The following is a 24,223-nucleotide window of genomic DNA, read 5'->3' on the forward strand; positions in this document are numbered from 1 at the left end:
GTTTCGGGTCGTCTTTTGCGCATGTGTGAATTTCCTTTGAAAGGAAGTGACGTCGTCCATCCGTGTGCGCGTGTGTGAGTACATGTGTGTACGTTAGCGTGTGTGTATATACACGTGAATGTGAGTGTATGTACGCGAACGTGAATAGATGTACGTGTGTGGACGTGGGCGCGTATGTTTGTGTGCGCGTATGTATGTGTGCGCGTATGTATGCGACAAGTAATATAGCTTGAAATGTGAACGCTGTTTGTGTGAGACTAGGAAAGGTTCGCGCAGTGCAACTTTGGCTTCAGGAAGTGTTGTGAAACTTCATCAGCATCTAACCACTAAACTAAGTGTCACCAGTTGTTGTAAAAAAAACTCCACTTTTTATTGCAAATCACGGCCTAGTCGAGAAACGGGTCGTTCTTATTGAAGGGAAGATAATACTTCATAACAGCATTTCTTTTGGTTGTCATTCAATTTGTGAGGCACTTATTTATCAAGTGCTTTTGTGCTTCCAATCTCTCTCAGGAAATCGTCATATACGTTATGTCTAATTCAGAAGCAAGTTGTACGTAGATAGGCTTCGACTAAGGCTCTTAATGGATCGTTGTTAACATCCGATGACCTAACACTACACTCATCATCTTAAACCATCATTGTGCTGTGTATTCAGTCGCGGTTCCTGGGCCAAATGCTTTTTTGATATCGCGAGATGTTTCAACAGCTTTTTGGCCTAGCTTGAATTGAAATAAGAAAATTGTTCAAATTTGCTTCTTATACGTCTTATTCAACGTTCTGAAAAGAAGACATAATTGTTTTAAAAACGATTATAATTTAAACGATTAGATAGAGCGAAAAACGTTCTATAAAATGATACATAAATTAAAGATATTATAACGAAAACTTATTTGAAAATACATCATTTGAAATCAAAATTAAAAATTCTGCAAAAACCTTCCTGTCAACCAAATACATATCTTCCGTTTTCATAATATTTCTTAGGACTAGGACTTCTCCAGAATGTTCTTTTAGATGCGGCAAACTTTAAAATAAAATAAATTACAGAACAAAGATTAATTTTTGGCATTTATAATTTACATACATTTTCGAGCATACTCCCCTCCCCCATGGCTCACACGTATATGGTATAATCTAGAGGTCCAATTTTTACAAACTCTACACATTAAATAAGATGTCATTCAATTTGTGAGGCACTTATTTATCAATGCAATAACACGTCGAATGTTGTCTTTCAAGTGGTCTATTGTGTTTGGTTTATCAATGTAGACATGGGACTTTACATATCCCCCTCCCCAATAATAGTTGCCAAATCTGCAATTAAAGAAAATGGAGTTTTCAGTTTAAAGTTTGCCGCCTCTAAAAAAGTACCTTATATTTTGGTCCTTGGACCATATGATAGAAAAGTTCACAACACTCGTCTACCTGTACCTAAAACTAAACGAAAGTTTCTTTCCGAGAGCTGCCCCCTCTGTGGAACACAATACTTTGGGGCTGCTTCCCAGCAGACTACAATATGATTGTTTTCAAGTCCAACGTAAACAAGTTTCTGTTGAGCCGTCCTCGTAAATAATAAATTTCTACCCAAATTTCTCCCATTATCGTTTATCACAGTGTTCACTCATTAAACCTTACCCTCGAGCTGCCTCTGGACCTTGATAAGCGATGACTCCTTTGTAAAAGAAAAGAAAAAATACTGTAGGGTTGATCGTTAAGGGATTATCCGCTTTTAAAAACAGAAAATAGTTGTTAAGAAAAGCATTATTTAAACTGAAGCAGAAACATGGCCGTTTTCAAGTCTAATGTGAACAAGTTCTTGTTCAGCTGTCCGTGTGAATAAATAATTTCTACTCAATATCTACCGTTACTAATCATTATGGTGTTCACTCATTGACTCTTATCCTTGAGTGGCCTTTGAGTCTTGATAAGCAGTGATCCGGATCCGTAGTTTAAAAATTTTTTCGTCATGAATGTAATAGAATTTCGTAAATAATATGGGGATTACTTTAGTGCTCGTCTAATCAGTAGAAGGTGTGATCATGAATTACATTGTCTGGTTTCACAGTCTGTATATTTTTATCTGGGGGAGGGGCATATAATAAAAAAATTGCTCGATTCTGGGGTAGATGTTAGTGTGAGATTATGTCATGCCAGGCCACCGACGGCAGGTGAGAGGAGAGGGTATTGGGAGGGCCAGCTTTTTACTTACCTTGCTGACGTCACATGACACACAATACAACCGAATATACATATTGGTCTATAAATAAGATGCCGATGCTAACACCTTGCTGAAACATATCAGGTAACACGAATTCTGATCATAGAAGGTTTCTTGTTCAGCTAAATATCAACATTTACCCTCACATTCAAAATAAACAAAGGGACGCAAAACAAATGCAGCGTAAATAGGACGCTGGTTTCTACAACGTAATTATTTATTTGTAAGTATAAATATTTTATTTGCTTTCTATGACATTATTATTTGTCATATTTTATATTTTTTATATTCTTTATGTATCGATATAAAAAAGAAATGTTTTTTTATCATTTATACACGAGGAAAACACACACATACACACACATATATTCAGCATTGTTCTCTTGAATTTTTCATTTACAATTTGTATCTTTGTACTTTAAATTGATGTATGTATGTATGTATATATGTTTGTGTTATATATATATATATATATATATATATATATATATACTGTTTTTAAAATATGATTATCCACTGACACGTGTTTTGTCGTCTACAACTCATCAGAGTGGCTGAATCTAGCGAGATTCGAAATCCGGATCTCGCTAGATTCAGCCACTCTGATGAGTCGTAGACGACAAAACACGTGTCGGTGGATAATTATATTTTAAAAACAATATATATATAACGCTCCCCATGTGGCAGTACCAAATTGGTTAAAGGGAAAATTATTCCCAACTCGTATTTAGGTAAAAATGCACTTTCGTAAATAATTAAATTCTTTCAAAATGTATCGCAAAAACAAGTAACATCTCTCTCTCTCTCTCTCTCTCTCTCTCTCTCTCTCTCTCTCATATATATATATATATATATATATATATATATATATATATATATATAAACTATTTCATTTACTCACATAAATTAATATATGAAAGTATAAATTTATGCGTAAACTTTAAGTATTTACTTCAACAGTGCTCAATACGCCTGAAGAATCCTAGAGTGGATGAAACGCGGAATATTCAGTGTAGCTTAATCGCCATATATATTTTATAACTTATTAACTAGCTCTACCTACGTACAGAATCCTAGAGTGGATGGAATACGGAATATTCAGTGTAGCTTAATCGCCATATGAGGGGTGTGCAATAAGTAATGCCTCGACCCACTTCCATTTGTCTGATCTAGCTGAAATTTTGCATGTGCAATGATTTATATCTCTACGGGTGATATGGCAAATAGCAGCTCTGAATTAAGTGTGGTTTCTGTTTTACAGGTGTTTGAACTGAGTCAGGTGTGAAATGGAGCCTGTTGAATGTCGAGCAGTGATCCGGTTTTTGTATTTAAAAGGACGCACACCACAGGAGACTTTTGATGAAATGAAAGAAACTTATGGTGATAATGCCCCATCATATGACCTTGTAAAACGCTGGCATCGTGAATTCAAACATGGCCGGAAGTCTGTGGAAACAGCTCCCAGACATGGTCGCCCCCCTTCTGCCATTGATGAGACATCTGTCCGTCAAGTTGAGGCTGCCATTTTGGAAAATTGGTGCATTACTATTCGCCAAATAGCCCAAGATGTCCAGATTAGTACAGGGTCTGTGGAAACTATCATTCATGACCATTTGCATATGCATACGGTGTCTGGCAGATGGATTCTCAGGTTGCTCACACCATTCCAGAAGCGAGAACGTGTTGAGTGCTTCAGGATGAATTTGGAGATGTGCCAAGAAGATGAGTCAGTTTTTCAAAAGACTGATTACACAGGATGAAACCTGGGTCCATCACTATGATCCAGAGACCAAAGCCCAGTCAATGCAGTGGAAGTACTTGGACTCATCACCTCCAAAGAAGGCAAGGGTGCAGCCCTCCGCTGGCAAGGTCATGCTCACAGTCTTCTGGGACCAGGACGAAGTAGTGATGACAGATTTCCTGGCAAAGGGTACCACAATTACAGGAGCCTATTATGCTTCACTTTTGAGGAAATTAAAGGAAGCTATCAAAATCAAGAGGCGAGAAGATCAGCAAAGGTAACCTCCTCCTGCAGGACAACACTCCGGTCCACAACTCGCATGTTGCCAGATCAGAAACATTGGCATGTGGTTATGACATCCTACCCCATCCTTCCTACTCTCCTGACCTTGCACCCTCTGACTTTTACCTCTTCCCAGCCATGAAGTTGTTTTTGAAAGGAAAGCGTTTCCCAGATGATGTAGCCTTGATTTCTGAAGTCATGTTGGAGGACCAAGCTGGGGTGTTCTACAAAAACGGTCTCCAGAGCTGCATCAAACGATGGGAGAAATGCATAACTCTGGGTGGTTTCTATGTAGAGAAAGACTAATAACTGTGCCAAGTTTCGTTGCTCTACTGCTATGGGAAGTGGGTCAGGGGCATTACTTATTGCACACCCCTCGTATATATTTTATAACTTACTAACTAGCTCTACCTACATACAGAATCCTAGAGTGGATGAAACACGGAATATTCAGTGTAGCTTAATCGCCATATATATTTTACAACTTACTATATATATATATATATATATATATATATATATATATATATATATATATATATGACATTGGGAATGGTGAAGAATCACCACGAACACCTACCCCAACAAACATCAATCACAAAGCTTGCTGAAAACTTTGTGGGTGTCATACTGAAGAATACTGTCGAGGTACATGATGAACCAGCAACACAAGAATTGCAAGAATGAACAGAAAGGAATACACAGAAAAATAACCCTAATAATAATAATTGTTTACAGTGGTGGTAGCAAGACGAATATTGTGAAATGTTTTAGAAAACTATTTTAGAATACAAGCTCTAAAAAGAAAATAATTTATATAAGCAATCACACAGAAGAAAATAATTTATATAAGCAATCACACAGAAGAAAATAATTTATATAAGCAATCACACAGAAGAAAATAATTTATATAAGCAATCACACGGAAGAAAATAATTTATATAAGCAATCACACGGAAGAAAATAATTTATATAAGCAATCACATGGAAGAAAATAATTTATATAAGCAATCACACGGAAGAAAATAATTTATATAAGCAATCACACGGAAGAAAATAATTTATATAAGCAATCACACAGAAGAAAATAATTTATATAAGCAATCACACAGAAGAAAATAATTTATATAAGCAATCACACAGAAGAAAATAATTTATATAAGCAATCACACGGAAGAAAATAATTTATATAAGCAATCACACGGAAGAAAATAATTTATATAAGCAATCACATGGAAGAAAATAATTTATATAAGCAATCACACGGAAGAAAATAATTTATATAAGCAATCACACAGAAGAAAATAATTTATATAAGCAATCACACGGAAGAAAATAATTTATATAAGCAATCACACGGAAGAAAATAATTTATATAAGCAATCACACGGAAGAAAATAATTTATATAAGCAATCACACAGAAGAAAATAATTTATATAAGCAATCACACAGAAGAAAATAATTTATATAAGCAATCACACAGAAGAACAGTCCCTGCTGCTGACAATACAGAAGCATTTCTTCCTTTTGCCTCGTACTATCAGAACAGGTTTCATGACCTAAAATGCACCAAACATTGATGTTATTGCTTTCCCCCCCCCTTTCCTGTTGCAAAACTCAATCATGTTCTGCAAAGTCCGAAACAAAAACAACAATTTTCCTCTTTGTTTAATCCATGAACAAATATTAAATATATAAAGAACTTCAAACATAAAAACTTTTTTCCAAAATTACTAGATTCGGCATCAAATATCCTGAAAAGGGTTGATATGCTGTAAACCTAAACCAAACCAAACCAAACTAAACCAAATATTTAAATATATAAAGAATTTGAACCAAACCAAACCAAATATTTGAAGATTTAAAAAATTCGAAGCATAAAAAACTTTCTTCCAAAATTATTGTATTCAGCAACGGTTGATATGCCATAAAACAAAACAACCAAACCCCTCTTTTGCATTTCGAGCAATGGCAGTACTATCCTAAGACCTCTACGTTGTTAAAATCCTCGGCTTACTAAATTCACAAAATTAATTCTGTGAAAAAAACAATTGCACCACTTTTATGTCCTTTTACAAAGATTAAAAGCAAGATATAATGATACTAAACCTTATATCTAGAATCCTTATTGTAATATTCATCAAAATTAAATTTAAGGGGTCTAAAAGAAATTGAAATTCAGAGAATATGACTTAAATAATGTTTAATGATTATGGATCAAATTCAATACGAATCTGAAATATTTAAATTTTTATATGGGTAGTTATTACCCATATTATGCCCTCTAAAAAAACTTTCACCCCTCCCCTCCTCCTATAAAAAATCATTTGGCTGTTTTTTTTTGTTTTTTTTATGACATATCAACCCTTTTTGAGTTATTTAATGTCGAATTCAGTAATTTTGTAAAAAGGATTTTATGCTTCAAGTTCTTTATATCTTCAAATCTTTATTCATAGTGTTTGGTTTGTTTTTTTTTGTAGAAAAAAAAATTGCTATTTTTTACTTTGCAGAACATCACTGAGTTTTGCAAAGGGAAAAGAAAAAACAATAACATCAATGCTTAGTGTATTTTTGGTCAAGAAGCCAGTTTTAGACAGCCTGTAGCACCAGATGCCTTAACAGATGTTATTACTCTGGACCAAAAGTGAGCCTGAGAGCAATGGTAACTAAGAGGCAAATTCACAAGGAGAATGGAAAGATCAAGAAGGGGGAGAACTAACCAGATCTCCACTGGTGCAGAAAAAACTAGGATCTTGGGGTAGCTTTTTGCCACCCAAACACCAGGAAATACCAATGACCATTATCAGCGAAAAATCATTGATAAGCGGCTGTTGCAATAATGCAAGGTCATTTACAATGGTTAATAAAAGACGTGGAGTACACTGGAAACCTGAGGAGACTTGTCACTTGAACTCCAGGAAGCTTTGTTGTATGTAATCAGTTGTTGATGATGGCCTGGGTGAGAACTCTTAGTGAGTATATAATAACAGTAATAATAATAATAATAGTAATAATAATAATAATAATGGTAATAATGATAATAGTAATATTAATAATAGTAATGGTAATAATGATAATAGTAATAATAATAATAATGGTAATAATAATAATAATAATGGTAATAATGATAATAATAATAGTAATAATAATAATAATGGTAATAATAATAATGGTAAGAATAATAATAATAATAATAATAAAAATAATAATGGTAATAATGATAATAATAGTAATAATAGTAATAGTAATAATAATAATGAGAAGAATGAATAATAATGATGATGATAAGCACAAAAAGATTTATTATTTGATGTGTGCACTTTAACTCACTGGAAATACTTTTTGGGTAATCTTGCAGAATTTGACCCGAATCCTCAGGATTTTCGTCAATTATGGTTCAGGCTTGACTGGTAGTCACTGGATTAAGCAAAGTAACAGACGCAGACAAATATCAAAACAAACAAACCGAAAAAAAATAGAAACACAATAAATCAAAAATAACAAAAACCTACTGTAAATTTACTGAATATATATATATTCATATATATACATATATATATATATATATATATATATATATATATATATATATATATATATAAAATAAAAAAGAACAAACCGTATTATGTGTTCATCAACGTTTCGTCTTTATTTCGAGACTTCCTCTGGATGAAATAAATAAATAAAGACGAAACGTTGATGAACACATAATACGGTTTGTTCCTTTTTATTTTCTCTATTTTGTCGGAATACTATTTCCCTTATTTTCATCATATATATATATATATATATATATATATATATATATATATATATATTCTTTTAAGAACAGTTGCATTTTGTATTGTTTATTTACTTTTATTTATTTATTTTTTTTTTTTTTCAATTTTTTTATCAACAAAAGTTGGGATTTTTTTTTTTTTTTTTTTTTTTCGCGAAAATATTATTTTTTTAACCATAAATTGTTATGGCATAAAATTTTTTTAAGAAAACTTGCATCTTTGTTTTTTTTTAAAGAAAATTGTCAGTATACGTTTTTTTTTTTTTTTTTGTAAACAAAAGTTGTTTTCATAAGAAAAGATGAATGATTTTTATGAAAACCATAAATTGTTAGGTGAAAGTACAGAAAAGTTTTTTTTGCAAGAAAATTCACAAATTATTTTTTGTCAACAAATGTTAAAAACTTAAACAAAAAAAAATACCCCCCCTCATCCAAAAAATAATTTTAAAAATTACATTTTTTAATACAAAAAACAAACAAAAAATGTTGATTTAGCGTTTCAATATTTGAACAACGCTCGGCTTACTCCAGTGATTGCCATTTGAGCCTGAGCCATAATTGACGGAAAATCCCGAGAATCCGGGTCAAATTCTGAAAGAGTACCTTTTTCTTGTTTTCATTTTTTGGAAGTAGAAAGGAAAGACAATAAAAAAAGACTGTTACAATTTTTATGGCTTTCTTCCCGACAGTTGATACGGGTCTGTCAAACTAATCTTATAAACATATTTTTTTTTATAAAAGACTAAACACTAAAATAAAATAAAATAAACACTAAAATTTTCTTAAATTTCAATAAAGTGCTTCTTAGTCTGACAGGCCAACAGCAATCATCGGGTACTTTGCTTGAAGAGAGCCTGATTATCTTCTCGTTTTGAGAATTTCTACCTGCATATTTCAATTTTCACATCAATACACCGGTATTCTAAGAATTCTAAGAATTTTGCTATACTGTACAAATACTTTCTGGATTTATGAGGTTTTACAAAGACTTGATGCTCCACAAATTTTTTATATCCAATAGTACACTTGCCAAATTTGGTACTTGTGCAGTTTAATCAAGACATTAAAAAATGAAAATATCGAAATATTGTACGTATCCATTATGGAACAAAGTTCTCCGAAAAAAATTTCACTTAATTTCATCAAGTAGTTTTTTTTTTTTTTTTTTTTTTTTTTTTTTTACAGCGAAAAAACGATTTATGATACCAAGCAAAAGGTTTGAGTTTTAGAAAAAAAAAAGCTAATATTAAAGATGGGGAGGGAGTGTTGGCGCTTTAAATTGAGTTATCTATCTCCCCGTGGCATATTCAAAAAATTCCAAGATGGCTGACTTCAATGTGCTCTCATAAAAACGTGTTTTTCTGCTGTAAAAAAAAAAAACTACTCGATCAAATTAAGTGAAATTTTTTTTTCGGAGATCTTCAGTCCAAAACGGATACGTAAACTATAACCTTTTTTCAATATTTTCATTTTTTTAATGTCTTAATTAAACTGTACAAGTACCCCAAATTTTGTGCAAAATCCAACAAAAGTTGATTGCTTCCCCTTCAAATAATATTGTAAATATCCCCTTCTCAATTTTCACAATTTATTTTTGGTTTTTGTTCAGAACTCTCCCTGTCTCAAAAATAAAAAAAATCAAGAAAAATCTGTTTGATGTACGAAGGTGACGAAACGAAAACATCGTATATAAAATATTACGTAAATTGGTCAAGTAGTTTTATTTTGAGTAAGAATTCAAATTTTATGAGTGACTGTCTCGCTTGGCATTTTGAAACAAAAATCTTAAAAAACAAGAGAGATAATTCAACAATACTTAAAATTTGTACAAACTTGCAAGATGCAAGATTTATGTTGTAATGCTTACAAATTCCTATTCATTGTTTTAAAATGATTTTTTTTTTATAAAAATAAAACTACTTGATCAATTTACATGATTTTGAGAATATGATATTTTCATTTCATCATATATCAGTGGGTGAAATGATAAAATTGTCCCCATAAAGAAAACAACATTACAGCTTTATTTTAAAACTTCTATTGAAAAAATCAATGCAGGTAACTTGATTTTGTAGTAACACTGACATCTATTCAATGTAGCCGCCTTCAGCCTCAATCATCGCCTCAATATGGGTCCAGAATTGGGAACATGCCTTTTCCAAAAGAGCTGGTGGGAGCTTGACGAATACCCAGCAGATGATTGCGATCAGGCTGGCTTTGGTGTTGTGGGAGGTTATGTTGGTGATGTTCTCAACGTATGACCAAACGAAGTAGTCCAACGGGTTCAGGTCGGGAATAAGGGGAGCGGGCAGTGATAGAAGGATACAAAGTCATAGCACTTTTTTTGAAGCCAAGCCTGGTCCTTTTTGGATTTGTGGGCCACTGCCAAGTCCTGCTACCACACCAACGGTCTGCCAGTGGTCACCTGATTACACCAGGGGATCACCACATTCTTCAGCATATCCAGGTACACTTTGGTGTTGACTTTCAAGCCAACTTCAAAGATGCGACGAGGCATGATGTGGTCCTCACTTGAAATCATGCAAAAGACCATAACCGTGGCTGGAAACTTTATTTTCATCACTCTGAGAATGTCCCTGTTATTCATGGCAATCAAGCGATTCATTTTGAGAGTGCTGGCAATGGTCCTGTTGTCATAATTTGGATTGGTAGAGTTCTACAGTGTTACATCTCCGATCTTGCTCGGTGAACATTTTATCTCTTTCATACATTACAGAAGGCTTCTATCGCTCTTATGATTTGTACACAGCTGGTCAATTTGTAGATGCTCTGCAACAAAAAAAGAAACCGGTTTTTCTCAAATGGAAATGGAATCATGTTGTTTTTTCTAGGGCGACAATTTTATCATTTCATCTTGTAAGTTATACAGATTTTCCTTTACTGTTTTGAAATTCTGGACAAGAACCTTATTTTTTTTATCTTTGCATTATACAAAAAAAATGGTAATCGCAAAGGGAAACAACTCGTGATTTACTTGTTACTGTTTCTTTATTCTTTATTTTTTACAAATATTAAAAAGTACTTTCATCAATTTTTTTTCCAAAATCCAACAAAAGTTGTGATTAACTTTTTTTTTTTTTTTTTACATGATTTAAAGATCAGTGATCAGAAGAGGACTCGAATTGTCCTCCCACCTCCATCAAGGGTATTGAAAATGTCTCCCTTCACAATTTCCAAAGTTTGTTTTGTTGATCTTTGTTCAAAGAATACTGATCGCAGGGGGAGATAACTCATGTTTTACTTGATTGTTACTATTTTTTTTTTCTTTTCTGCCTCTTTATTTTTAGGAGACAAAAAGAAAGAAGCAAAGTAACCAACACTCAAGATGAATGCATTTGTAAGTAGATTTTTTTTTTTTTTTTGAGGAATGTTTGGAATTAAAATCAATATCAATGTATTATACTAGGACTGTGACAACAGCATATTCTTTTCATTCTTTTGATTCTCAAATCCGACACAGTAAGACATGGTCAATCAACTGAGAACTACATCAGTCTATATAAAAATATAAGATATTAACAGATATATACTCAAGAGTTAAAGCAATGAAAAGAATATGCTGTTGTCACAGCCATAATTATTACATAGTAATAGAGAAAAAAGACATTATAATAATTTTTTCATCAAAAACAGAAAATAACGATATCAGGAACACAAAAACCTGGATTGGAAACCATGAGTAAAGTATTTACAAAATTCCATTTCGTTTCAGTATAACTCCACTGCGTTTGTACAATGAGCAGTACTTCTGATCTGTAAGGCTCGATTTTATAAACGTTTGACTCAATTCTTGTAGCATACTTGTACATTTAAACATGCTTTTCTTTCAATTATACATGCGTAATACTAACTTGATTTGGTGCAACTACACTATAATAGCGAAATTCGGAAAATGAAAAAATCGATTTAATAAAAACAATGTTATTTTTGTGTCAATTTTAACTAAAAGCAACAATATCTACTTAATTGTCAGAAGTACTTAAATATTACCGCATTATTCTTATAAAAAATATGAGTTTTCGATCTTTATCGTAAAAAACCCTTGCCATATTTTGGTTGAGAATACATGACCTAATAATAAGGGAAGTAACTCAGTTATGCTAAAAACAAGGCAAGTAGCCCATATTTATGATTGTTAACAAACAATTTATTAAAAAAAATTGCTAATAATTACACGCCATTTACCTCCCCTCGTGGAACTCGCCAGTTTTTTTTTTTTTTTTTTTTTTTTGCCAAACATTTTATTTTCTCTAATTTTCATCAAAAATGTTTTCTTTAATAGTTTTTTTTTTTTTCTACCTTATCGTTTTTCATAATTTTTGGATATATTCATTACTGTAACATGACAATTAAGTAGACACAATTACTTTGCATTGAAATTCAATATTCAAAATTTTTAATAATAAATAGATTTTTACTCAAAATGGTTCCTCATTTAATAATATTTATATTTAAAAAAAAAAACAATATAAAACGATTTTTATTGCTTGTACACACTTTTTTATCACATTATGTTGTCTGACATTAGTTTATCTAATATATACAGGGTGGAACGATAAATTTGTTGCCCTAAAGAAAACAACACTACAGCTTCATTTTAAAACTTTTATTCAAACAATCAATTCAGGTAACTTGATTATGTAGTAGAGCTGACATCTATGCAATGAAGCAGCCTTCAGTCTCAATCATCGCCTCGACATGGGTCCAGAACTGGGAGCATGCCTTTTCTACAAGCACCAGCAGGAGCTTGGTGAATACTTTATGGATGGCAGCGATCAGGTTGGATTTGGTGTTGTGGAGGTCATGTTGGTGATATTCATTATTTTTGTCCCTGTTATTTGTGGCAATCCAGCCATGCATTTTGAGAGTGCTGGCAATGGTCTTGTTGTTATAAATTGCGTTGATAGAGAGCATAAGTTGTACAGCGGCGCACCTCCAACCTCGCTCGTTGAACATTGTGTCTCTTTCAGACATGATAGAAGGCTCCTATTGCTCTTGGGATTAGTACACAACTGGCCAACTAGCAGATGGTCTGCAACAAAAAAGAAAACTGATTTTCATCAAACAGAAATGGAATCATGTCATCTTTTCTATATGCCTAAATCTAAACACAAATTCCATGAACAAAGCTTCCTTCCTAGAACTTCCTGTCTGTGGAACTCTGTTCCACTAGCCTTCTTTCCAGCTGACCACAATATGGTCATCTTCAAGTCCAATGTAAACAAGTTATTGTTGAGCACCCCCTCTAAATAATCCATTTTTACTCCATTTCCACCACTAACTATTAATACGCTGTCGTCTCAGTGACTACCGTACCCTCATTAACCCTTATCCTCGAGTGGCCTTTGAGTCTTGATAAGCATGTAAAAATTAATCCAAATGGCCCTTCTCCTCTTCTGACGAGAAGCATTTAACTTTGAAATGTCATAGCCTAAAGAGGTTTTTCTCTTATTCTTTCATTATTGACCTGATGATATAATAAAGTTATATGTCACTTTTATTCCTCACCTTTTTATCAAATATATTTAATTGCTCCTCTTAATCGTGTTGAGCTTTCTCTATCTTGATAAGTTTGCTTTATTAAAGATATATACTTTGATAACTTCATTGTATTGAAAAAGTTGAAGTTATTGAACTAAAATAAGTATTAACCTGGTTGAAATTAATTCGTATACGTCCTTTCAAAATTTAGAAAAAAAAAACGAACATTCAGGACATAGTTTAAAAATTGCAGCTAAAAACAAACTCAATAATCAACAGTTTACATCAATCAAAGTTTTCCCTGAAAGTATCCTGCACCTCTATAAGGCCACCATTCGCTCATGTATGGAGTATTGTTGTCATATTTGAGCCGGTGCATCTGCTAGACAAGGTTCAAAAGAGAGTCACTCCTAGACAAGGTTCAAAAGAGAGTCACCAACCTAATAGGTCCTGAACTGTCATCCAAGCTTCAACCTCTGTCTCATCGACGTAATGTAGCATCCCTCTGCCTGTTCTACAAGTACTTTAACAGTGAATGTTCTGACGAGCTGCAAGCACTTGTACCTCCTCTAGGTAAATACCCCCGAAAAACCCGACAAGCAGTACAATCCCACCCCTTCACAGTTGAGATCCCTAGATGTAAGAGACCCTTCTACTCCAGTAGTTTCTTCCCCAGAACCACTAGACTTTAGAATTCCCTTCCAGGTTCCTGCTTCTCCAACTGTACTGACATGCAGAAGTTCAAGTGTAACATGAACCAACATTTTGCTGCCCAACTCCCCACCTAGTACCCCTGTAGCCTGTGTCCTAATAGTAGCCCCTTACATCAAAGTGGCAATGAGCCTTGTTTGGGGTGAAAATGTGATTTAAAAAAAAAAAAAAAAAAAAACGTACCATGCAAACCATATTTCTCATAAACTCTCATTTCCAAAAAAAACATTATTTTAAAGATTCCTTCCGATTTTTTTCAGCGTTTTTTTTTTTTTCTTTGAGCTAAATATTTCTCCCCTTGCTGGTCTGCCATCCATGACACACATCCGTGGCACCACTACTACGCATGCAACCTTGTGCATATTTGCACTTTCTTATGAACGCTTTGCATTCTGATTACAACTTCATAGTCTTGGAGGATTCTAATATATAATAGGAACTTTGATTTGACTCTGAGACCAACTGAAACCTGATTTCTTCTGCCCGTTTGCAGGAATATATATAAATATTGATACTTCTGCAGTATAAGTGCCGAGCTACCATCAGAATTTTCAGTTTACAGAAAAATGCTGAAAAGTGCTGGAACAAAAAATTATGAAGAAAACATTTGTTTGCTATCATTGATTTATTATTGAAAATAAAATCTAAATATTTATCTTGAACCAAAAAGAAATCGGTACTTCTACACTATTGGGACGAGATTTTATAGTCGATAAATGGAGTTTTCAGATAAAAACAATGGTTTCAATTAATTTTTTTTGTCAATTCTGTACAATGGTAACTTCCAAATTATGCAGGCGGAATTACCTGAATATTACTGAATTATTTTTAAAAATAACAGCTTTAATCGTGATAGTAGGTGAAAAATTGCCTCCATCTTGTTTAAATCGAAACGGAAAATTATCTTCTTTTTGAGCTCTTCTGTGTCTTACGATCGTTTTCATCAAATTCTAATGAGAAATGCATAGATACCATTGTTATTATGTGAAATTCAGTTTAATGATTTCCGAAATTTCGTCCCAATAGTGTAGAAGCGCCAAGATATCATAAAATGAAGAAAAAAAATTATTTTAAAAAATCAAGAAGTTTTTATTTGCTATCAGTTGTTTGTTATTCAAAAAAATAAATAAGTTTTGTAAAAAATTGTCCAATAATTATTCAAGAACATTGTTTTTGTTTTTCAATTAATTAATCCATTCAATTAATTATAATTATAATATTGTAACTTCAATTAATTAATCCATTCAATTAATTTTAATTATAATATTGTAATTTCAATTAATTAATCCATTCAATTAATTATAATTATAATATTGTAATTTCAATTAATTAATCCATTCAATTAATTATAATATTGTAATTTCAATTAATTAATCCATTCAATTAATTATAATTATAATATTGTACTATCAATTAATTATCCATTCAATTAATTATAATATTGTAATTTCAATTAATTAATCCATTCAAATAATTATAATTATAATATTGTTATTTCAACTAATTAATCCATTCAATTAATTATAATTATAACATTGTAATTTCAATCCATTCAATTAGTGGTTTTTCTGTGTTATTATAGCAAAATTCGAAAATTTAAATATGTACAGCTGACGAACAACCTTAGTTGGTGCACCGGATATCGACTCCCACCTTATGACTTTGTCTTCCGGTATTTATTGTGTATGGATCAGTTAATTCGTAGGTAACACAGGTAGTCTGCCACAACATTTCTACAATATCTCTCCAAATGATCTCTGTGTTTAACAAAAACCCTTGCGATTGGATGCCTAACAAGCAAACCATATTTCTCATAAACTCTCATTTCCAAAAAAACAAAGCCGATAGCCATTAGTCGTGTGCTCTCGTGTAATGAATGAATGCGTGAATGTAGGATTGACATGAAATTCTTAAAGATAAACTAAAATGACCGAAAAATGGACTGAAATGACTTAAATAAATAAAAAGTAAATGATTTAGAATGACTTTAATGAACTTAATGATGAATTGAATGACCTTAACAATGACTTGAATGCTTAAAAAATAACTGGAATCCTTAAAAAACAACTTGAATGATCTGGAGAATGACTTGAATGGCTTTGAGTGGTTGTAAAGTGGGTGATCATTTTACATTAAATGAATAGAGAAAAGTGATCCCCCACTTTATATCACAAAGTTACAAGCATAAGTACAGCATGTAGTAAGAACAGATACTACACTTATATCTTGGCCAAAAGGCCAAGAAAAGGGTATTTATTTGCTCCCTCACCGAGCAAATTAGGCACAAGGCCGATTTTTAATGTGAGGAGTGAAGGGGAAATGGGGACCAACTCCCCGGTGAGTAGGGGAGCTGGATAGTGACAATTGGTATGAAGAGTTGCCCCTACATTGACCAAGGTCTTATATGTGGGGTTTCCCCACATATGGTCTTTGCCTGCAGCATCTGCTGGAACAGATGGTATTTATTTGCTCCCCCACCGAGCAAATTAGGCACAAGGCCGATTTTTAATGAGGAGTGAAGGGAGGGGGAAGGGAAAAAGGGGACCAGCTCCCGAGAGGTGGGAAATGGGAGCTGGTTAAAGGTCAGGCATGTGGGGTTGCCCCCACATCTGGTCTTTGCTAGTCATAGCTTGCAGTATCTGCCGGAACAGATGGTATTTATTTGCTCCCCCACCGAGCAAATTAGGCACAAGGCCGATTTTTAATGTGAGGAGTGAAGGGGAAATGGGGACCAGCTCCCCGGGGAGTAGGGGAGCTGGATAGTGACAATTGGTATGAAGAGTTGCCCCTACATTGACCAAGGTCTGATACGTGGGGTCGCCCCCACATATGGTCTTTGCTTGCAGTATCTGCCGGAACAGATGGTATTTATTTGCTCCCCCACCGAGCAAATTAGGCACAAGGCCGATTTTTAATGAGGAGTGAAGGGAGGGGGAAGGGAAAAAGGGGACCAGCTCCCGAGAGGTGGGAAATGGGAGCTGGTTAATAGTCAGGCATGTGGGGTTGCCCCCACATCTGGTCTTTGCTAGTCATAGCTAGTCATAGCTTGCAGCATCTGTCGGAACAGATGGTATTTATTTGCTCCCCCACCGAGCAAATTAGGCACAAGGCCGATTTTTAATGTGAGGAGTGAAGGGGAAATGGGGACCAACTCCCCGGGGAGTAGGGGAGCCGGACAGCGACAATTGGTATGAAGGGTCGCCCCTACACTGACCAAGGTCTCATATGTGGGGTCGCCCCCACATATGGTCTTTGCTTGCAGTATCTGTCGGAACAGATGGTATTTATTTGCTCCCCCACTGAGCAAATTAGGCACAAGGCCGTTTTTAATGTGAGGTAAAAACCAGCTCCCCTAAAAGTAGGCAAAAAGGGGACACTCTGGTTACCAAAAATAATAATTGTCCCAGTATAGAGGGTTTCCCCTCCATTGACTGGTACAAACCATCTCAAGTGCAGCATCTGCCGGAACAGATGGTGTTTATTTGCTCCCCCACCGAGCAAATTAGGCACAAGGCCGATTTTTAATGTGAGGAGTGAAGGGAGGGGGAAGGGAAAAAGGGGACCAGCTCCCGAGAGGTGGGAAATGGGAGCTGGTTAATGGTCAGGCATGTGGGGTTGCCCCCACATCTGGTCTTTGCTAGTCAGAGCTAGTCATAGCTAGTCATAGCTTGCAGCATCTGCCGGAACAGATGGTATTTATTTGCTCCCCCACCGAGCAAATTAGGCACAAGGCCGATTTTTAATGTGAGGAGTGAAGGGAGGGGGAAGGGAAAAAGGGGACCAGCTCCCGAGAGGTGGGAAATGGGAGCTGGTTAAAGGTCAGGCATGTGGGGTTGCCCCCACATCTGGTCTTTGCTAGTCATAGCTAGTCATAGCTTGCAGTATCTGCCGGAACAGATACTACACTTTGATCTCGGCTAAAGTGGGACTGATTAGATTGACAATTCTTTTTTGGATTTTATCTAAGAGGGAGAAACTAGTGGTAGATGCACTAATCCAGATGTGGCAACAATACTCCATGCATGGGCGAACGGTGGCCTTGTAAAGGTACAGGATACTCTCAGATGTGAGTAGTCTTCTAGCTCGATAGAGGGAACCCACCTTTTTTGCAGCAGCCTTTGCAATGTCCTCTATGTATTTGTTCCAGTTCATATTGCCCGCAAATGCTAGGCCGAGGAGTTTGAAGGTAGAATTCTCAGGTAGGGTGCTATTTGTCATGGATATAGGGGGATTGAAAAGCATCTTATAATTGTTAAAGGAGAGCAGCTTAGTTTTACTAGCATTAAATGTTACCATCCATTTGCGGCCCCATTCCATTCTATAGTCTGGAGGTCATTTTCTAACAATTCTGCCATTGTTTTAGATTTATGTACATCTGTTCTCCCCTCATGCATCTTATTGTGTGGTATCATCAGCAAATATACCCATCTCGGACACAATATTATAAGGGAGGTCGTTTATGAATATCAGGAATAATAATGGCCCAAGGATCGATCCTTGAGGCACTCCCACATTAATGTTATGTTGCTTGGATGTACGTCTGTCAATGACAACCTGTATGCTTCTATTGTCTAAGAAGGAGCTAATTATATTTACTATACGTCCAGTTATACCGTACGATTTAATTTTCATTAGCAGCCCTTTATGCCAGACTTTGTCAAAGGCCTTATCTAGTACATGGTAAATGCGTTCAGAGATGACTGTTAAAATATCTGCAGTAGAACGACATTGCCTGAATCCATATTGTTTGTCAGAGAGATGATTTGCTTTTGCGAGGTGATGAACTAGTGCTTGATTAATTAAGTCTCAAAGATTTTAGTAAAGAGTGGGAAGAGACTAATGGAACGATAATTGAGAGGGTCTGTTCTTTCACCAGAATTCTTGTACACTGGTACCACAGAGGCCATCTCCCAGCTATTAGGGAAGCAAGATTCAGCAAGGCATTTATTGTAGAGCTTGGAAAGTATGTTCTAAAAGTATCTTTGAATACCATTTTTATCAAAAAATTTTTTTTAAAGGAATCCCGTTTTTCTTTTTTTAAACATGTTTTAGCACATCATGCTTTTTTTCTTTTTAACTTCTTTGCATGAATTCTCTTGTGCTTGAGAATAGTGTATTCACCAAAGTGAGCGATTCCTTTTTCTTCTTCTGGAGAAGAAAATTAACCAAATATTCCTTGCACTTATAGTGCGAAGAACAAGTTAATAATTTTTCATGTATTTTCAATAGTTTTCCTTTCAAGTAATTACTGCCTTCCATAGTTGTTGTTGTTTCCCCATATTTTGGCTAATCCTCTGACCTTCTTTGGGTAGGATTGAAACCGCTATCTTCATACAATGCTCACTTGGAATTGTAGAGACTCAACGCCTCTATCCATTGCGCTATAGGCTCTGAAATACACTGAGAAAGGATAAATTTCCAGGTTTATCAGAATTTTATAGTCGTTTTTTTTTCTGGTAGCTTAGAAAAACTTCTTGAAATAAATTTTCAATTCTTATTCTGTTATATCGTGTGATGCGTTAGATCAATATAGCATAAAATATCTTACCGCAGGGAGTCCAGCCTTCATGTGGGTATGTTGCAACTTATGAGAAAAAAACATAACACTTTATGAACAAATAAGGAAACGTTTATTGTGAAGACACGCACACACACACACATGTAACTACAATTCAAAAAATAATAGATGAAAGTTAGAAGTCCAAGTACGTTAACATGAATGAACTGGGATGATGTTCGTCTCGCCATTTCAAAGTCACTTTGTTTCCTCTCCACTGTCCCAACTTCCGGTTGTTAATCTCGTGAAATGTCACGAGAATTTAAAGTTTAGGACTACGGAAAAAGGGAGGCGACTTTGCCCAAAGAAGTAAAGATTTACTCCCCTTTGCATTATGCTTTTGTTTTATCCCAACATTTTCCAATTCTTATTTAGAGATAATTAAAATATTCTGCCGTTACACGAATTTACAACTAATTTTCATGTCTTAGTTAAGACAGAGTTATGATAAGATTTTCTTCCTGGTCAAAGACCTTGACAAATATGCCATATAGCTGAGACATATTTAAACACACCTTTACACTTTCAGCAACTGTCTTTTACTGTGAATTATTAACTGTTGAGTGGAAAAATAAGTGGCTCGTCCAATCAAAACGAGATCACAAGTTGTTAAAGAGTATGGAAATAGAATAAATCAGAGAGACGGTGGAAAAGAAGGAAGAATAAGAGAAAGAAGAAGAAAATGATGGAATTAAAATTTCCGCAATCATTAGTTTATTATTGAAAATAAAATCTAAATATTTATCTTGATTTGAACAAAAGGAAATCATAAAAACAAAAATATCATAAAAATCATTAAAAATATCATAAAAAGAAAAAAATCATAAAATTCATTAAAAAAATCATAAAAAATCATTAAAAGAACCATAAAAAATCATAAAAAGAAAAAATCATAAAAGAAAAAATCATAAAAAAACATAAAAAGAAAAAATCATAAAAGAAAAAATCATAAAAAAACATCATAAAAAATAAAAAGAAAAATATCATAAAAGTTATAAAAATATAAAATAAAAATCGTAAAAAAATAATAAAAAGCATAAAAAATCATTAAAAAATCATAAAGAAAAAAAAACCATTAAACAAATTATAAAAAAATTGAACAATCATAAAAAGAAAAAAATCATTAAAAAATATCATAAAAAGAAAATATTATAAAAGAAAACATCATAAAAATCATTACAAAAATCATGAAAAGAAATAAGTATAAAAAAATCAAGAAAAAATCATAAAAAATCATCACAAAAATAAATTATAAAAGAAAAAATCATAACAAAATCATAAAAAGAAAAATATAAACATTTATAAAGAAAAAAATTATAAAAAGAAAAAATCATAAAAAGAAAAATATAAAAATCATTAAAAAATTAAAAAAAGAAAAAATCATAAAAAATCATAAAAAAATCATAAAAAGAAAAATATAAAAATTATTAAAAAAAGAAAAAATCATAAAAAATCATTAAAGAAATCATAAAAAGAAAAAAATCATTAAAAATATCATAAAAGAAAACACCATAAAAAATCATTTAAAAAATCATAAAAAGAAAAAAATCATCAAAAAATCATCAAAAAAAATCATTAAAAGTATCATAAAAAATTATAAAAAGAAATTGTAAAAAGAAAAAATATAAAAATCATAAAAAGAAAAATATAAAAAATTATAAAAAATAAATTATAAAAAGAAAAAGATCATAAAAAGAAAAAAGAAAAACATCATAAAAAGAAAAAAATCATAAAAAGAAATAAGTCATAAGAAATTCTTTTGTTTGCTATCATGTATTTGATTTTTTTTTCTTGATTTGAATTTTAATTTTTTAAAAGTTTTGTAAAAATTGTCCAATAATGTTTTCAATTAATAACATAAAATAAATAAAAATAAGTTTATATCAATCAAAGTTTTCATATATATGCAGTATAAAGACCATGCTATCAGCAGAATCGTCTGGGCAATTTTACAGAAAATGCTTAACATCTTAAACTTATACAAAAAAATCATAAAATAAAATATTCGTTTAATATTGTTTAAAAATTCATCTCGATTTGAACAACAATAAAAAAATCATATAAAGAAAAAAAAATCATCAAAAAGTCAAAAGAAAAGTTTTTGTATATTATTTCTTTTAATCCTTTCAGATGAGGCTTCATAATTTGTGAATTCACATTTTTGCAAACTGCTATCCTCATCTCCATGGTTATTGTTGTTTCACCACGTTTCGGCCAACTCATCCTCTGGCCTTCTTCAGATGATTAACCGCGACGGGATAGGCATGCCGAGTTTTGTAACTGTATTCCCAGTAATTACTGCCTTCCATAGTTGTTGTCTCATCACGTTTTGGCCAACTAATCCTCTGGCTAGTTTTGGGTAGGATTGAAACCGCTATCTTCACACAATGCTCACCTGAAATCATAAAGACTCAACCCCTCTATCCACTGCGACACAGGCCCTGAAATTTCACTAATTAAAAACTATCAACTTTGTGGGTGTTTTTTGTGTATTTCAGGGCCTATAGCGCAATGGGTAGAGGCGTTGAGTCTCTACAATTCCAAGTGAGCATTATATGAAGATAGCGGTTTCAATCCTACCCAAAGAAGACCAGAGGATTAGCCAAAATATGGTGAAACAACAACAACTATGGAAGGCAGTAATTACTGGTGAAACAACAAAAACTATGAAGATGAGGATAACAGTCTGTAAAAAATGGTTACAGAAAATTTTTTGTTTGCTATCAGGTATTTAATATTCAAAAAATAAATATTCAGCCATAAAACTATTTTTCTTGATTTGAAATGTAATTTTCTAAAAGTTTTTTTTAAAAATTGTCCAATAATAATTACTGTTTCCTTTTTTCAATTTTTCATTGAATTTGTTTCAATACATATTTTTCATTGAGAAAATTGGTCAGCGATGCAAAAAATAAAGGACGAAACCTTCATTCTAGCTCTTTTCAGCAGCTGACAGGACAATTCTGATGATAAAACAGTCCTTATACTGTATAAGTACCTAACAGTATCTATTTGAAAAGTTTAAAACATATTAATTGTAACTTCAAATATTTGAACCATGCCCCGGGAATCAAAAAAAAAAAATTATTTTTTATTTTTCTAGTTTCAGAACCACACGATTGGCCTCATCTTTTTCCTGATGCCATGCATCGTGCCGATTGTGATCTGTATCATCTATGGTTTATGCAAATACGATTTCAAATTTTGCTGCAAACAGTCCAGCTCAGATTATGAACAATTTGACACGGAAGAAGAATCATCGATGCAGTCGTTAGTGATTTTATTGCCAGGAAAACATTTACAAACTCAAGATGCAATTCTTTTTGACACTGAAGATAGCGTCGAACAAGACCAATTGTTCTCAAAGAGTGAAGAATCAATGAATTTGATCAGACAAAAAGCTAAAGAATTGGAGATGGTGTTGGAACCACAAATTTTAACGAGAGAAATGAATGCAGAAAAATATTAGATTTAAAACTGTTGACGAATGTTTCTGTATATAAATTAAAATAAAAACTATACTTATGTCATCAATGTGAATCCAACTATCCAATTTTATTTTCTTAATGAACAAAATCAGTAAAAATCTGCTTAGAATTTAAATATTCAATTAAAATATTATGCAGCAGGGCTATCCGATATTACCCCCCTCCCCAAAAATAAAACATAATTTCTACACCCCCGTCTTATTTGCTCAGCCCATTCCTCTCTCTAGATATACATACACAACTCGCACAGCATAAGGAAAATAATTCTGTAAAAAAAAAAATCCCTTTAGTAAATGGTTGCAAAATAGACTATTTGATAACAGTAAAATACACCTTGATAACATTAAATGGTATAAATAGTACAGGTACATGGTATCATAAAAAACCTAGACACCTCAAAAGCATGTCATCCCGGCTGTGCTATTAAAAAAAAATGCTCTGCTGAGGTTGCTCCAGTTCTCTCCAAACTTTAGAATAAATGCCTTAATGAATCTTGCTTTCCCGACTGCTGGAAAACTGCTTCTGTGGTACCAGGCTTCAAGAATACTGGTGAAAGAACTGACCCACTAAATTATTACCCCATTAGCCTCCTCTCGCTTTTTGCCAAAATATTCGAGTCCTTAGTAAATCAAGCCCTAGTCCAACACCTAACAGCTGCTAAACTCCTGACCGACAAACAATATGGATTTAGGCAAGCCCGTTCAACAGCAGATATCTTAACTGTAGTCTCGGAGCGTATATACCGTTCACTGGACAAAACAGGGGAAGGTCATCTAGGCTTCAGACTCTGTCCCATCGGTAGCCCTTGATATATCTAAGCTTTTGACAGGGTATGGCACGATGGTCTTCTAAGGAAAATTAGATCATATGGTATCACTGGGAAGAATACATAATGTAATTAAATCCTTCTCTTAAGTAAGAGAAAAAATCCAAGTTGTC

General features: G+C 33.3%; 1 protein-coding gene and 1 pseudogene across 2 annotated transcripts; one reads left to right on the top strand and one right to left on the bottom strand.

The window, feature by feature from the left end:
• Positions 1 to 2,308: 2,308 nt before the first annotated feature.
• On the top strand, positions 2,309 to 23,336 carry LOC145265489 (uncharacterized). Of its 2 annotated transcripts, XM_080121366.1 has the most exons (3): positions 2,309 to 2,444; positions 11,335 to 11,384; positions 22,900 to 23,336. In XM_080121366.1, exons 2-3 carry the CDS (start codon positions 11,373 to 11,375, stop codon positions 23,263 to 23,265), a joined length of 378 nt encoding a protein of 125 aa, XP_079977492.1. In that variant the 5' UTR covers positions 2,309 to 2,444; positions 11,335 to 11,372; the 3' UTR covers positions 23,266 to 23,336. The 2 variants fall into 2 exon arrangements, with proteins under 2 accessions (XP_079977492.1, XP_079977493.1); XM_080121367.1 differs by lacking the exons at positions 2,309 to 2,444; positions 11,335 to 11,384 and adding an exon at positions 22,396 to 22,523.
• LOC145265882 (U2 spliceosomal RNA) lies at positions 16,353 to 16,490 on the bottom strand (annotated as a pseudogene).
• Positions 23,337 to 24,223: the final 887 nt, after the last annotated feature.

This window comes from Euprymna scolopes, chromosome 40 (assembly GCF_053919585.1).
Source record: "Euprymna scolopes isolate OS-2025 chromosome 40, ASM5391958v1, whole genome shotgun sequence".
NCBI lineage: Eukaryota > Metazoa > Mollusca > Cephalopoda > Sepiida > Sepiolidae > Euprymna > Euprymna scolopes.